The 12,160-nt window shown below is 37.5% G+C and overlaps 1 protein-coding gene across 1 annotated transcript in view; it reads left to right on the forward strand.

Moving 5' to 3' along the window:
• PDZRN4 (PDZ domain containing ring finger 4) overlaps positions 1-12,160 on the forward strand; it is a 364,567-nt gene that overhangs the window by 3,390 nt on the left and 349,017 nt on the right. The window contains exon 3 of the mRNA XM_003793539.1: positions 1,736-1,839. Coding sequence (XP_003793587.1) covers positions 1,736-1,839 — 104 coding nt within the window. The remainder of the gene's footprint in view (positions 1-1,735; positions 1,840-12,160) is intronic.

A 12,160-nucleotide genomic window follows, 5' to 3' on the forward strand; every position in this document is an offset into this window, starting at 1 on the left:
GCCCTACTCCTTGAGCCATAGGCACTGCCCAAATATCAGAATTCTTAATAGAAATATTTTAGTACATTCCCAGCTTTCTTTCTGAGAAAAAGAAAAAACAACAGCTAATAAACTTGGTTCTCTTTGCTACTTTAAAAAGAAGAGTGCATTTCACATTTTCTCTAAATGTTACAGTTCCACTGACAGATTTCTTACACTTATTTCACAATAACTTGTAGACGATGTCTACTAGATAGTCGGAGGCAATTGTAATGCCTGCTTCTACTGCCTGTTTATTAATTCAAATTACTCAGTTCTTAGATGCTAACAGGGACTAGAAAGTTAATAGTATCTGTTGAATGAATGAAAGGGTAAATAATCAGTTGAACTGTATTGAAATAAGGGTGTTTTCCTAATCATATGGACAACGTCATGTTGAGGAACGATAGTGGAGTTGAACCATTTTTGGCTTTCCAAATTAGATCCTTCATTTATATGAACGAATAACAACTCTGTATGTTGAAGCCCAGTTGCTTTCAAAATACACATTATAAACTTCTATACTGTAGTTGCAAAGTTCTTTTCTGTTCTTCAACTCCCACCAACTTAATTTCCAACATAACTGGAAAAAATTGTGAGGAATTAAACAAACTTCCTTCTTTAAATTTCCCAACAAACTGCATGAAACTTTTATATCCTGCATTGCAGATGTTGTCCAAAGAAACTGTCTTAGAGTTGTTGGTCTTAAGCTATGTTTAGGTCAGGATGGCAATGTTGTATTTCCTCCTTGTGTTTAGAATTTCAGAAACCTAGCAACCAATGACTACTGTGCTTCTGTCTCTAAAACAGTTCCTGTTAACTATGACAAGACAGAAGTCTTTCATTACATCATTTTTGTTCTCTTTTCCCCCAAAGAATTTTTTTTATACATTCAAGTTAGGAGTTTGATGCTTAGATGACATTGGACATTTTTAAGAGCCTCTTAAAATTCATGTTAAAGAAGGTTAATTAGAAATAATCTTAGTCAGCCTACCATGAAGTAAAATAACATTTAACATCATATGATGTATTATTATAGGTTATTGAACCCCCTCCTTAAATAAGTTTTACAATAGAACTAGTTTCTTGTGATTGACTAATGTACTTTGTGTACCAAATTGGCCATCTGTTTGAGGTTTAACTAATGGAAAGGCACATTGCACCCACAAATGTGTAAAGATGAGATCTGACTGGGTTTCTTTGTAGTTGAGAGTTGATCTTTTGGGATTTTATACTTAAATAAGCAAGTGCCAGTCTCCTTGTGCATGGGACACAATCAGAACAGTGTTTCTACATCTGTCACATAGTGAAATTAAAATTATATTTTCGTAACTATGATTATATCTCAAATCAGTTATATACTGGGGGCTAGATCTGCTTTTCCCCCTTCTTCGTCAGGCTCTTTACTTGCTACATAGTTAATAATAAGAGCCAGTCTCACCTTGTACATGCCCGTTCTCCATAGCTTTTTGTGCGTACTCCAAAATGTGACTAAATAGATAATCTTATCAGAGACACTGGACTCACTCATTAAAACTGCCATCTTGATTAATGACTGTTTGGTGTTAAATAAGTTAAGATTCGGAGCCACATCCCAAGCTAAGACAGTTGTGCGCCTAAGAAGAATCGGCCGTGTGACATTTAGCAAATTGTCCTTCCTAAAATTTAACTTTCGAAATCTTTCTTTCTGATAATGATTATATATTTTTATACACTGATCAGGAAGACACGGCAACGGAAGGAATTTATGTTTCAAAAATTTTAGAGAATGGACCTGCTGATAGAGCAGATGGCCTGGAGGTTCAGGACAAAATCATTGAGGTAAGACAATAATAAGACACATACGTGACCCAGGAAAGGAAGATCTTGATATTTTCAGTTTTTAAGTTAACTGCTTTACCTGGGTAAGATACTTATTAGAAAATATCTTCTAACTTGGAGTAGGTACATTATCTTTTCTTATTCCTTATAAAAAATGTAAAACTGTACTATGATTTTATAAAGTATTGGGATAAAAGAATGCAATATCTGAAGTTTTCAAATATGTTGATGAATATGTCTCTTTTAATGCATTCGCTCTCCACATGAGCCATGAAATCTGTGTGATTACTATCGGATTGATTTTTGTAACGTTTCAGAAAAGGATGGTGAAGAACTGCTGAAGAACATTTTTGATGATAAAATATTACTATGGTTCACACATATGACTAATATGTTCTAGGGAGAGTTTGGAATTATTTATACAATGCCTTTAGTATTTCGTAGTGTGATGTGGTACCTCGTTCATGTCTTTATTTTTTACATGAATGAAATGAAAAAGGGGAACTTTTTTTTCTCCTACTGCAAAATCACCTGAGAACTCTTCACTCGCTGTGGAATACACTGGAACTTCATTTGCTATAGTGTACTATATTCTGGGGCGACCAAATAAAGACCTATGTGCTAGTAAAATTGGGCTCGGGTAATGAAATTTGGGACCATTGCCACCTCTGTCCTTTCAACATTTCATTAACTGGTTGAAATAGAATTATTTGACGTTACAAGAAAATTAGGTTACTTTTGTTAGGGAATTTATTTCTAATGCATTAGTAAAGGTATAATTAGAAATTTGGATGCTTTATTTGACTCCGCTATTCTTTTTTGAAAAATTCTTTTATTTTGGATTATGCATGTAAAACCAAACCATTGGTGCTATCTTTTTCATATAAGCTATCTGGCTGTTATTTTCCTTTATTAAACTTTGAATAAAGTTTTAGATTTTTATTTCTCCTTTGTGAACTACACAAAGTTGAATTTTGAATAAATTGATCTAGAATAAGAGTAAAGAATATAGAAGAGTTCATAGTTTTCTGTCTTGGAAAAAATAAAAAACAAAAACTCGCCCTTGAGAAATTAGGTGCCTAGGCATTTGGGGAAGAAAGAGGTGTTGCCCTTTGCTAAAAACTGTGTGTGTGTTTTTTAATCTAAAGAGCTCTCTTCCATCAGGATTTTCTCCTTCCGGTTGGGTAGCCAAGAAAGTGCAGACCTACCTTCACTGTTGCTCTCCAGTTTGTCTGGACAATTTCCCTAGTGGAAACACTTAAAAGCTGCAGTTTCTAAAGTTAGAATTTTCTGTTTCTACTTGTGTTTGGGGAACTATGATTTAAAGGGCAACATAATTTAAACAAAATGCTGTCCTTATTACTTTCTACCTTATCTCTAAAGCATTTTAGTTTTTCCAGTTAAGTGGAAAATGATTCCCTATGTTTGATACTATTATCATAGGAGGGTTGATGGAACTAAATAGATACATTCTATTACACACACACACACACACACAACAGACACACACCAGACACACATACTACTGATTTAAAAATAATTTATTCTACCTACAATGTTACATATGCTTCATTCATGTTGTGTTAAAAGAAGAAAAAAGAATTTTTCTTTTATGTTGTGATACAATACTTTTGTTAAAAACCCATCTTTTTAAATGTAAAGAGGCAATTTTATAATAACTATTGTTAACAAATCAAGTGCATCCAGACATCTGTCTGGTACTGTAAGGTAAATCCATGTCGCAATTTTTACATGATCCAAGACAAATTAATTTTTGAAATGAGAGCCCACAGGCAACCATGTTGACCAATGTCTGACTTTTCCACATCCACATTTATTAAAATATTAATGTGTACAATTTAAAAAATCAACTGTACTATTTGAGTTACATCACTAGGTGTCAAAATGTCACTGAAAAGGTAGAAGATCCTGCTGGAAGCATTTTTAAACATCACAGATATTCACGGAAACTCAACAGCGTAAGTTGGAACAAAAAGACCTTTGGCGTGTACATTTTATGCTTTCAAGACTTACAAGGACCACGGAAGATCCTGGATCCTATCAGAGACTTAGACACAATTCAGGAAGAGAACAAGACCATGACTGTGGCTATCATAATGTCAGGAGGCCTGAGGGATATGTCAGGGGACTTTAAAGTTCCCTGCTGCTGTCACCAACCGTTCCTTCATGATTATTTCTGTGATGCTGATAGCAGGCAAAACAGCCATAACCCCAGAGTGGGAAAGGGAGGCTAGTCAGTGGAAAGGGGGGCTAGTCAGTGGAAAGGGGGGCTAGTCATTCATAGGTCTTTCTTGGCACTTTCTTTTTTATTTCTTTTTTTGAAGACAGAATTCTGTCACCCACCCACCCCCCACCCCCACCTCCACCACCCATAGAGTGTAGTGGTGTCAGCCTAGCTTACAGCAACCTCAAACTCTTGGGCTCAAGTGATCCTCCTGCCTCAAGTACTTGGGCCTACAGGTTTGCATCACCGTACCTGGCTAATTTTTTTTTTTTAATTTTTAATAGAGACTGGGTCTTACTCTTGCTCAGGCTGGTCTCAAACTTCTGACCTCAAGTGATCCTCCTGCAGGGGCCTCCCAGAGTGCTGGGATTGTTCACATTTTCTTCTCCTCTCCTCCCCCTACCCAGCTCCTAGCCAGTGATTTTTGACAGGAAAATTCTGGAGGCATAGTGGTTACCCATCCTTCTCTCAACTTTTAGAGATCAGATAGTGAGGCTGGCGGTCCACAGGGCCGATGAGATGAACAGTTCAGAGCACAAAACAGAATTTTCTTTTTCTCTAATGCGTATATTAAAAATCTGTTTAGCATGAAATTCACAGTGAAATGCAACATAAAAAGTATTTCATTCTACTTTAGAAATAGTTCCCACACTGAATAATAGTACTTTCCACAAGGTGCAGAGTTTGGTGCAAGAAGAAAGAAACTTACAAATCAGAAACTACTCAACTATTATAACTAAAAATTCTCTTTCTTTTAGTTTTATAATATTATACCTTCTTCATTCTTTGTTGTCACTCTCTGAACTACTGAAGTAAAAACCTTTGGTGGCTGTCGTGTTCATTTGGCTAAGGCTCTGCATAGATTACAGCTGTTGAAGCAAGATAGTCAAATGCAGATTAGAGCTAAGCATTTAGGGATGTTACTGAATTGTACCCCTATGTGTCTGATGGGAGATTACAGGTTTTGTAGGTTACTTCTAAATTTGAAGTTCATTATAATTTTTATAGGTCATCTCTAAATCTGGTAGGCAATTTTTATTTTTGACAAACTGCTATTCAATGGGAAATCATCACCAAACTCTTCAATAAAATAATATCATCCCACATTTGAAAAGTATACTTGAACTCTTCAAATAACATAGATCATTTGAAAAAATATAAAAAGATATAAAGTAATTATATCACTGCAAGTAAAGAATCATTACAAATGAGATTGATAATCATAATCAGGGCTACTAAATTGAATGTGGTTTTAACACCATGATGTAATTATCATGTAATTATATTTTAAAAAGTAATATAGTGCAGTAGTATTATTGTTGTAATAATAATACATGTTGTATCATGTAATTATGTTTTAAAATGTAATATAGCGCAGTAGTATTATTGTTACATGATGTAGTTATCATGTAACATATTTTAAAAAGTAATATAGTGCAGTGGGAAGAGACTGGGAGCTCTCAAGTCAAGAAGACCTGGCTGGAGTGTCTGTCCTGCCTCTGAAAACCCGTGTGGCCTTGACCAAGCCGGCTGAGCCTCATTTGTACGTCATTCATAGTTTCTGTGTACAAAAAGCACCTGGCACAGGCCAGATTCTTGGTTCCCACTGTTGTGAGCCCAATGTGTCTTATTTAGCTTACACAAGTATTTCAATTTATTCTTCATAGCACAGATAAAGGGGAATTTTTTTTTTCTGTTTCTTTCTTTCTGGGAAAATCCACATTCATTACCTGCCACCAACACTCATTCATCCCCATTTCTAGAGACACCAGAGTTTGGAGGAGTAGATGTAGGTAGTTTTAACTTGTAGATGTTTTGCATATTCATATAAACAGTCAAGGGTCAAGAAAGGCTGTGGGGCAAGATTTGTAACCTAAGATTTAATTCAGTCATTCAGCAAGTGTTCAGTAATTGCCTCATATGTGCCGGGCAGTGTACGCTGTGTTAGGAAAATGAAGAGCCATAGCCCTGTTCTCTGCCTTCCCGTAGTTTATGCTGTTTTCTGCCCATATGAGACAAAGCAAACCTTTGTGTGAAGCGTCCCCCCCCCTTGGGTTGTTAAGAATGTAAATAGACCTTACCATCTTGCCTAAGCAGAATGACACTGTGGATTTATGTTAGTGTTCCCAGCCTCCTAGAAGCAGTTCAGCTCATGTTTAGAAATCATGACATAGAGTTATAGTGAAATAGTAGAATCTGTAACTGTGGGGTTTATAGATGTGGGGTTGCATCATGATTTTCAGCAAAGGGTGTGGGATTTGAACCTGGGTCTTGGCCTCAAATTGGCATTGCATTATGACTCAAAGATTTCTCACCATTTCTCAGTTTCTTGCCTGTAAATATTAGTATCAGGATGATGGCTAGTCCTCCTTTCTACCTAGGTAGTTATATTGCTTTTGCCACTTCCCTAAGTTGCTAGTATTCATAAATATGTTTTTATTTTAGCTTACAAAAGTAAGGCTTATACCACTGAGCTTTAGTGTACTAAGCACTGTTACACCCATGTTAAATTTATAAGCATGAACTTAGACATGACTACTGAGTGCTAAGGTGAGAGGGAAGACAGGCCACCACAGGTGACTGGGCAGCTTGCAGGCTGCATATCTCTGTCAGGGTCCCTATTCTCCTTCTCATCCTATGCTGCAAAAACCCCTCCTTAGAATACTTATAACATTGTTTGGATGTATTCTAAGTTAAGATCCAGAGTTGATTATAGTTAAATTTCAAAGTAGGCCACCTCTGACTGGTTTTTGCCTGCTTTTTCTCTTCTATCATCCTAGCCACCTAGCATCTTAGTTCTCTCTTTCTCATTTCTCTACAACTTTTGTCATCAGGAAGAATATACTGAAATTGACTTACGCCATGAAAGTTTGACTTATACCATGACTTGAGCCATGAAAGTATGCTCTAGCATGCGATCTGTACTTTAACTGAGATCGTGCCTTAACGATGGGCAAACTTTTATCACTTTGACCTCAGTAGGCACAATAGCCTCTTGAGTAAACTGTCCCCCTCAGCCAGTCTCTGCCGTGGGTAACACAATTTGCTTACTACTCTTAGGGTTGCCATTTTTCCTGCTGCTTTGCTTAAGGCTCTTCATTATTATGTTGTCAATAGGTTCTAATCTGTTTCTTAGTGAAGCAGAAATGGCCCTTCAAAACCATTACTTTTCTTTTCAATCATTCTTTTTTAAGCCTTCTGCTGTAGTGACCTGTAACCTCTCTCTTTTCCTATCTCCTGGCCTCTCTGCTTTTATTCTTTTCTTTCTACCTAGTATTTTCTCTTAGGCCCTTCTGTGGCTGGCAAACTCCCATGTCTTCAAAATTCCTCCACTCTCTGCAATCCACCAGGCAAAATTATTCTCCACCTCTACTGCCAATAGATTTTTTTTATCTCTCACCTTTCATATTCTCTCACTTTTTTGTTTACTATGGTGTGTTTAGTCTTTGGTGTTCTTTCCCTCCCTACACATGTATGGATTTCTTGAAAGTGCTCTTAGTATTTTATTGAAATTAACATCCTCAGCATCCTTTCTGCTCTCTTGGTACTCGGCCTGGCAAACTCTAGGCGTTCTGTTAATTTTCCTTGAATGATGGAATGAATGAATAGACGAATCCTGAGGTTAAGATTTTAGGCATTATGGTCTGGATCCCAGTATTTTTTGATGTCCCTTAAATATTGTCAGGTAGAGAGTCCTGGAAGGCCCTCCTGCCACATTCTGTTCCTCCTCCTTGTATCTCTGTCGCCAGATCAATCCAAAATTGGAAGATTTATTGTTCCTTAAGTTTTGAGATCTCTAAAATCTAGTGACAAGGGATGAAGCAATTGTACCTTTCCAGGCGTTTTTTCCTAGCCTATAAATCAAAGAAGAACGCGAGTCTATAAGGCGGTGTTTCAGATTGTCTTCATAGAAATGCTTGAGTGAAATCTGAGGACATACGTTTATTTTCATCCTCATGCAGAATTTTACTTAATGAACTTGAATGACACTAGTAAAGCTGATTGATTTTAGATGCTTGCCTGCCAGGCAGATTTGCAGAAAATGGCACTGGACTGGATAAGAAACTGAACAAAAATATGATTAACCACAGAGGAACTGAAAAGATGAAAAGTATTTTCAATGTTTCCAAGCCTCGTAAATGGTTTGATGAAAAGACCAAAAGACCTAGCAGCCTCCTAGAGCCTGGGATGGCCAGGGAGCCTCTTAGATGTTCTCTTGGTGAGAGCTGCTTGGAGTAATTACCGGTAGGCCCAGCTGTGAGGTGTTTGAGGACGATTAAGGCACAACTCAGTGAGCCTGTTGCTGGGAACTTTTTAAGGCAAGTTTAAGAAGGCTGTGCTTTCATAAACACATGCTCTTGTTTTCTAGGTGATCTTAGTGTTTCTACAAAGAGAGAGGAATAGATGTTCCCCCTCTTGAGAAAGTATTACAAAGGAGAAAAGGGCAGCTGATGTGTGTTGGGTGGATTGATGGCTGATGCTTTGGACCATAGACATTGTTGTGGCCACATCACAGCCCCATGGCTTTATGGATGGTAACTTTGATCTGCTTTCTTCTTTTTTAAACAGATAACACTGTTTTTAAGAAGACTATCTCTCCTTTAATAATCAGCGGCTCAGAGATGATACATTGTTATCGTCAAATAAAAAATAATACATAAAGAATAGAGTCATTTTATTATGTGATTTCAAATGTTTTTTATTTTTTATTTTTTTAAATGATAATAATTTCAGATGTTTTAAACAAATCTGAATTACTCTACGAGGTATAGCAATACATCTTTAAATAATAAGATTAGATGAGCAATGGACTATGCTAGGTAGGGAAATAATTATTTTTATCATACAGTTCAAGATTCAATTTAGCAATGAATATTTGTAAAAATATATAAACTAAAATTTTAAGATATTTTATGTAAAATTAGTTGATTTGATGTTTAACTCACTTATCATAATGAAGTTAAAGGGAATAATAAATTTACTTTGTGAAATCATTTCAGAAAAGAAGTCATTAGTTAACAAAACTATGTTAGTTATATAGAAGATAATCAGTTTTCACAGTGAAATTTACTGCAAACATTATTCACCAGGTAAATAAACACACACTTAAATGACAACTAGATTTGGTTGCTAGAGGTTAAAAAAAAAAAAAGAAGATGTTAGTGATTAAGGTACCTCCAGTAGCTTATCCTTGAGACAGAAAGATAACTATATGTTAAACAAATAAAAGTAAAACAAAACCAACAAAAAATGAACACATGATAAATGGTTGGCATAGAAAAGCTACCAAGGAGACTTCCCTGGTATTATGGTGGCTTGAAGATTTAAGAGTAAACAGCATTCAAAAAAGTCTTTACAGGAAAAATGAGAGAGAGATTAGGAGGTGAGAGAGGGTTTAAATTTCCAAATTTAGGAAGAATGCCAATTTAGGAAGTCCTGCCAAGTGAGAAGCTGGGACTTATGTCTTTCTTGGCAGCCATTTGGCTGATTAACATATTGAAAAAGTAATAGCTGATGTTATTGTAAGTCAAGCATTCTTTAGGTTCATTATAACTATCAATTTATTTTAGCCTCACAACAGCTCTACGAGGGTGGTATAGTGGGGTTTAACAACCCCATTTTACAGATGAGAAAACTGAGGCACAAAGAGAAATAATCTACCCGTGTCACAGAATAGCTCTCCTTGGTCTGTGTGCTTAAGCATCACTCAATATTGCCTATCATTGTTATATAGGTGATTCTTGGTAAATAATTTATGAGAAGTCAATTGAAGCCAGACTCTGAAGAGTTTAATAGAGGGCAAATACAAAAGGAAAGTGCTAGAAGGTAGTGACAGCCTAGTCATCTCATTCATCATACTTATCTTGAATATTTCCCTTTGTTTTCAGTTTCCAACAATGAACTTGTCTTATGTTAAGAAGGTAGCCCACTACATTATCATCTTCATTGCAGGCTGTGTCATGGTATTTAGTATAAGTAGGCTATAGAAATGTATCCCTAACTGCATCAGAAAATGATTTGATTATATTGGTTTAAAAAGGTGCTCTGAAATTTTTTGAGAGAGGAAGAGAAGGAGGGAGACAATGACCGTCCAAACAGCTCAATGGGTTATCATCTGGACAGAAGAGTTGCTTAAAAGGAGAACCAGAGTGTCCAGGCATTGTTTCCCTGCAGGCTTTTAGAAAGGATCCTGCATCATATGGTGAGCAGGAATTGGAAATTTTAAATCTGCCTGGATGTTCCCTGGTGCCCCAGTTACCAACGTCAGGAATGAGTACTGGAACCGAGTCAGCCTCAGGACGATCACAGATACAGAGCAGCCCCTCACAAACAGTTTATTACAGGAAAAGAAAGTAGCTGGAAGAGGGGAAGGTGAAGGAGGAAGCGACACAAAGTGGAAACACACTCCAGAGAAAGGAGCAGGCCAGTCTCCACACGTGGAGAACGACCCCAAAGGCTAAGCAAATGCGGCCTCCTGTGTGCTCACTAGTTTGTCCCGCCTCTCTGCTGGCAGGATTGGTTGTCATTGCCTGCACTTGGGGCGACTGACAGGTTGGAGTTATAGAACAGATTACATAAGAGGTCACATAACGGGTTGGTAATTTAACAGTTTCTCTTTCTATGCCTGTGTCTTCTCCCAGAATCCTCCGGGAAAGTGCCACCCATGCTATATTAATTAGATGATAATGAGCTCTAGGTAAAGATCACCTGGAGCTCCTTACCATGTATAGTCCCACCAGGGAACAGTTTCTAGCTGCAGTTTGCTTCTCAGGTACAATTTGGTTCCTGCTGTCTGCCCTTGGCCACTTCCTTGGCTGCCTTTGCCCTCGGCCAGACCTCCCAGGAACATTAAGGTAACGTGCAGCCTGTTGCTTACTTTCGGGTTGAATGGATGCTCTTATGGGGGGTACTGACACTTAAGCTTCTATCAGACAAAATTTTCTCTCCAGCAAAGCCCTCCTGTTCCCTCTCTGAGAATACTGTAATACTTCTCCAATAGTTTCTCAGTCACTCATTTGGTACTTTGAAAAACCATTTCTATACTAACATTGCTCAACTATTTGTGGTATAAGATATTTAATATTTTTTACTTTTATGTATTATTTATTTACTTTATTGTGGGGAATTCATGGAGGGTACACAGAACCAGGTTACACTGATTGTTTTTGTTAGATAAGGACCCTCTTATAACTGTGTCCTGCCCAATGAATCATGGCAGGATAAGATAAAAGTGTATTACTGGGGAAAAAAATGAAATAATATGAGACAATATACTACCAGCTCCAGTTTTGAAATTATCTATTTATTATTATCAGATTTATCTGACATAAAATTGCCTGATTGGATTAACAGAAAATGGGTCACAGGCTTCCTTTCTCTCTCTGTATTTAGCTTGCTCATGATCTAGCCTTGGTCGTTGGTCCTCAGACCACTCTGTGTAGTCGCACTTCTCACAGCAGCCAGAGTCAGCACTTATTAATGTAAATTCCATCTTAGGATCCTTCGGCCCATAATCCTTTAATAACTTCTTTGTACATGGGATAAAATGCAAGGTTTCCTTCAATAACTTCTTTGTACACGGGATAAAATGCAAGGTTCTCTATTTTTATTTTTATTTATTTATTCGTTTATTTTTTTGGAGATGGCTCTCACTATTTTGCCCAGGCTGGCCTTGAACTCCTGAGTTCAAGTGATTCTCCTGCCTTCACCTCCCTAGTAACTGGGATTACAGGCACGCGCCACTGTGCCCAGCTAAAATGCAAGATTCTTAACGTGTTCACTGAGGCTCTGCCTCCTCGGGCACTTGTCCTTTTTGCCCATCCTCCCTTAGCTCACTTCACCCCAGCCACACTTGCCTTCCTTCAGTCCCAGAGGGCACCCAGCTTTTTCCCCCTCAAGGACTTTCCAACCGAGGTCTCTTGCCCCTCCTTTTGCCCCACTAACACTTGCTCATTCAGCACCGCTTAGCTCAACTGTCGTCCTCGTAACCCTTTTCTGTTTATGTCCCCACGGGATGCTCTTTCATATACTTTCTTCTCCTCCCAGTATCACAATTTCAAATTATCTGTTTACCTT

Source organism: Otolemur garnettii, unplaced genomic scaffold (assembly GCF_000181295.1).
Source record: "Otolemur garnettii isolate 467f Iridium unplaced genomic scaffold, OtoGar3 scaffold00070, whole genome shotgun sequence".
Classification (NCBI taxonomy): Eukaryota; Metazoa; Chordata; class Mammalia; order Primates; family Galagidae; genus Otolemur; species Otolemur garnettii.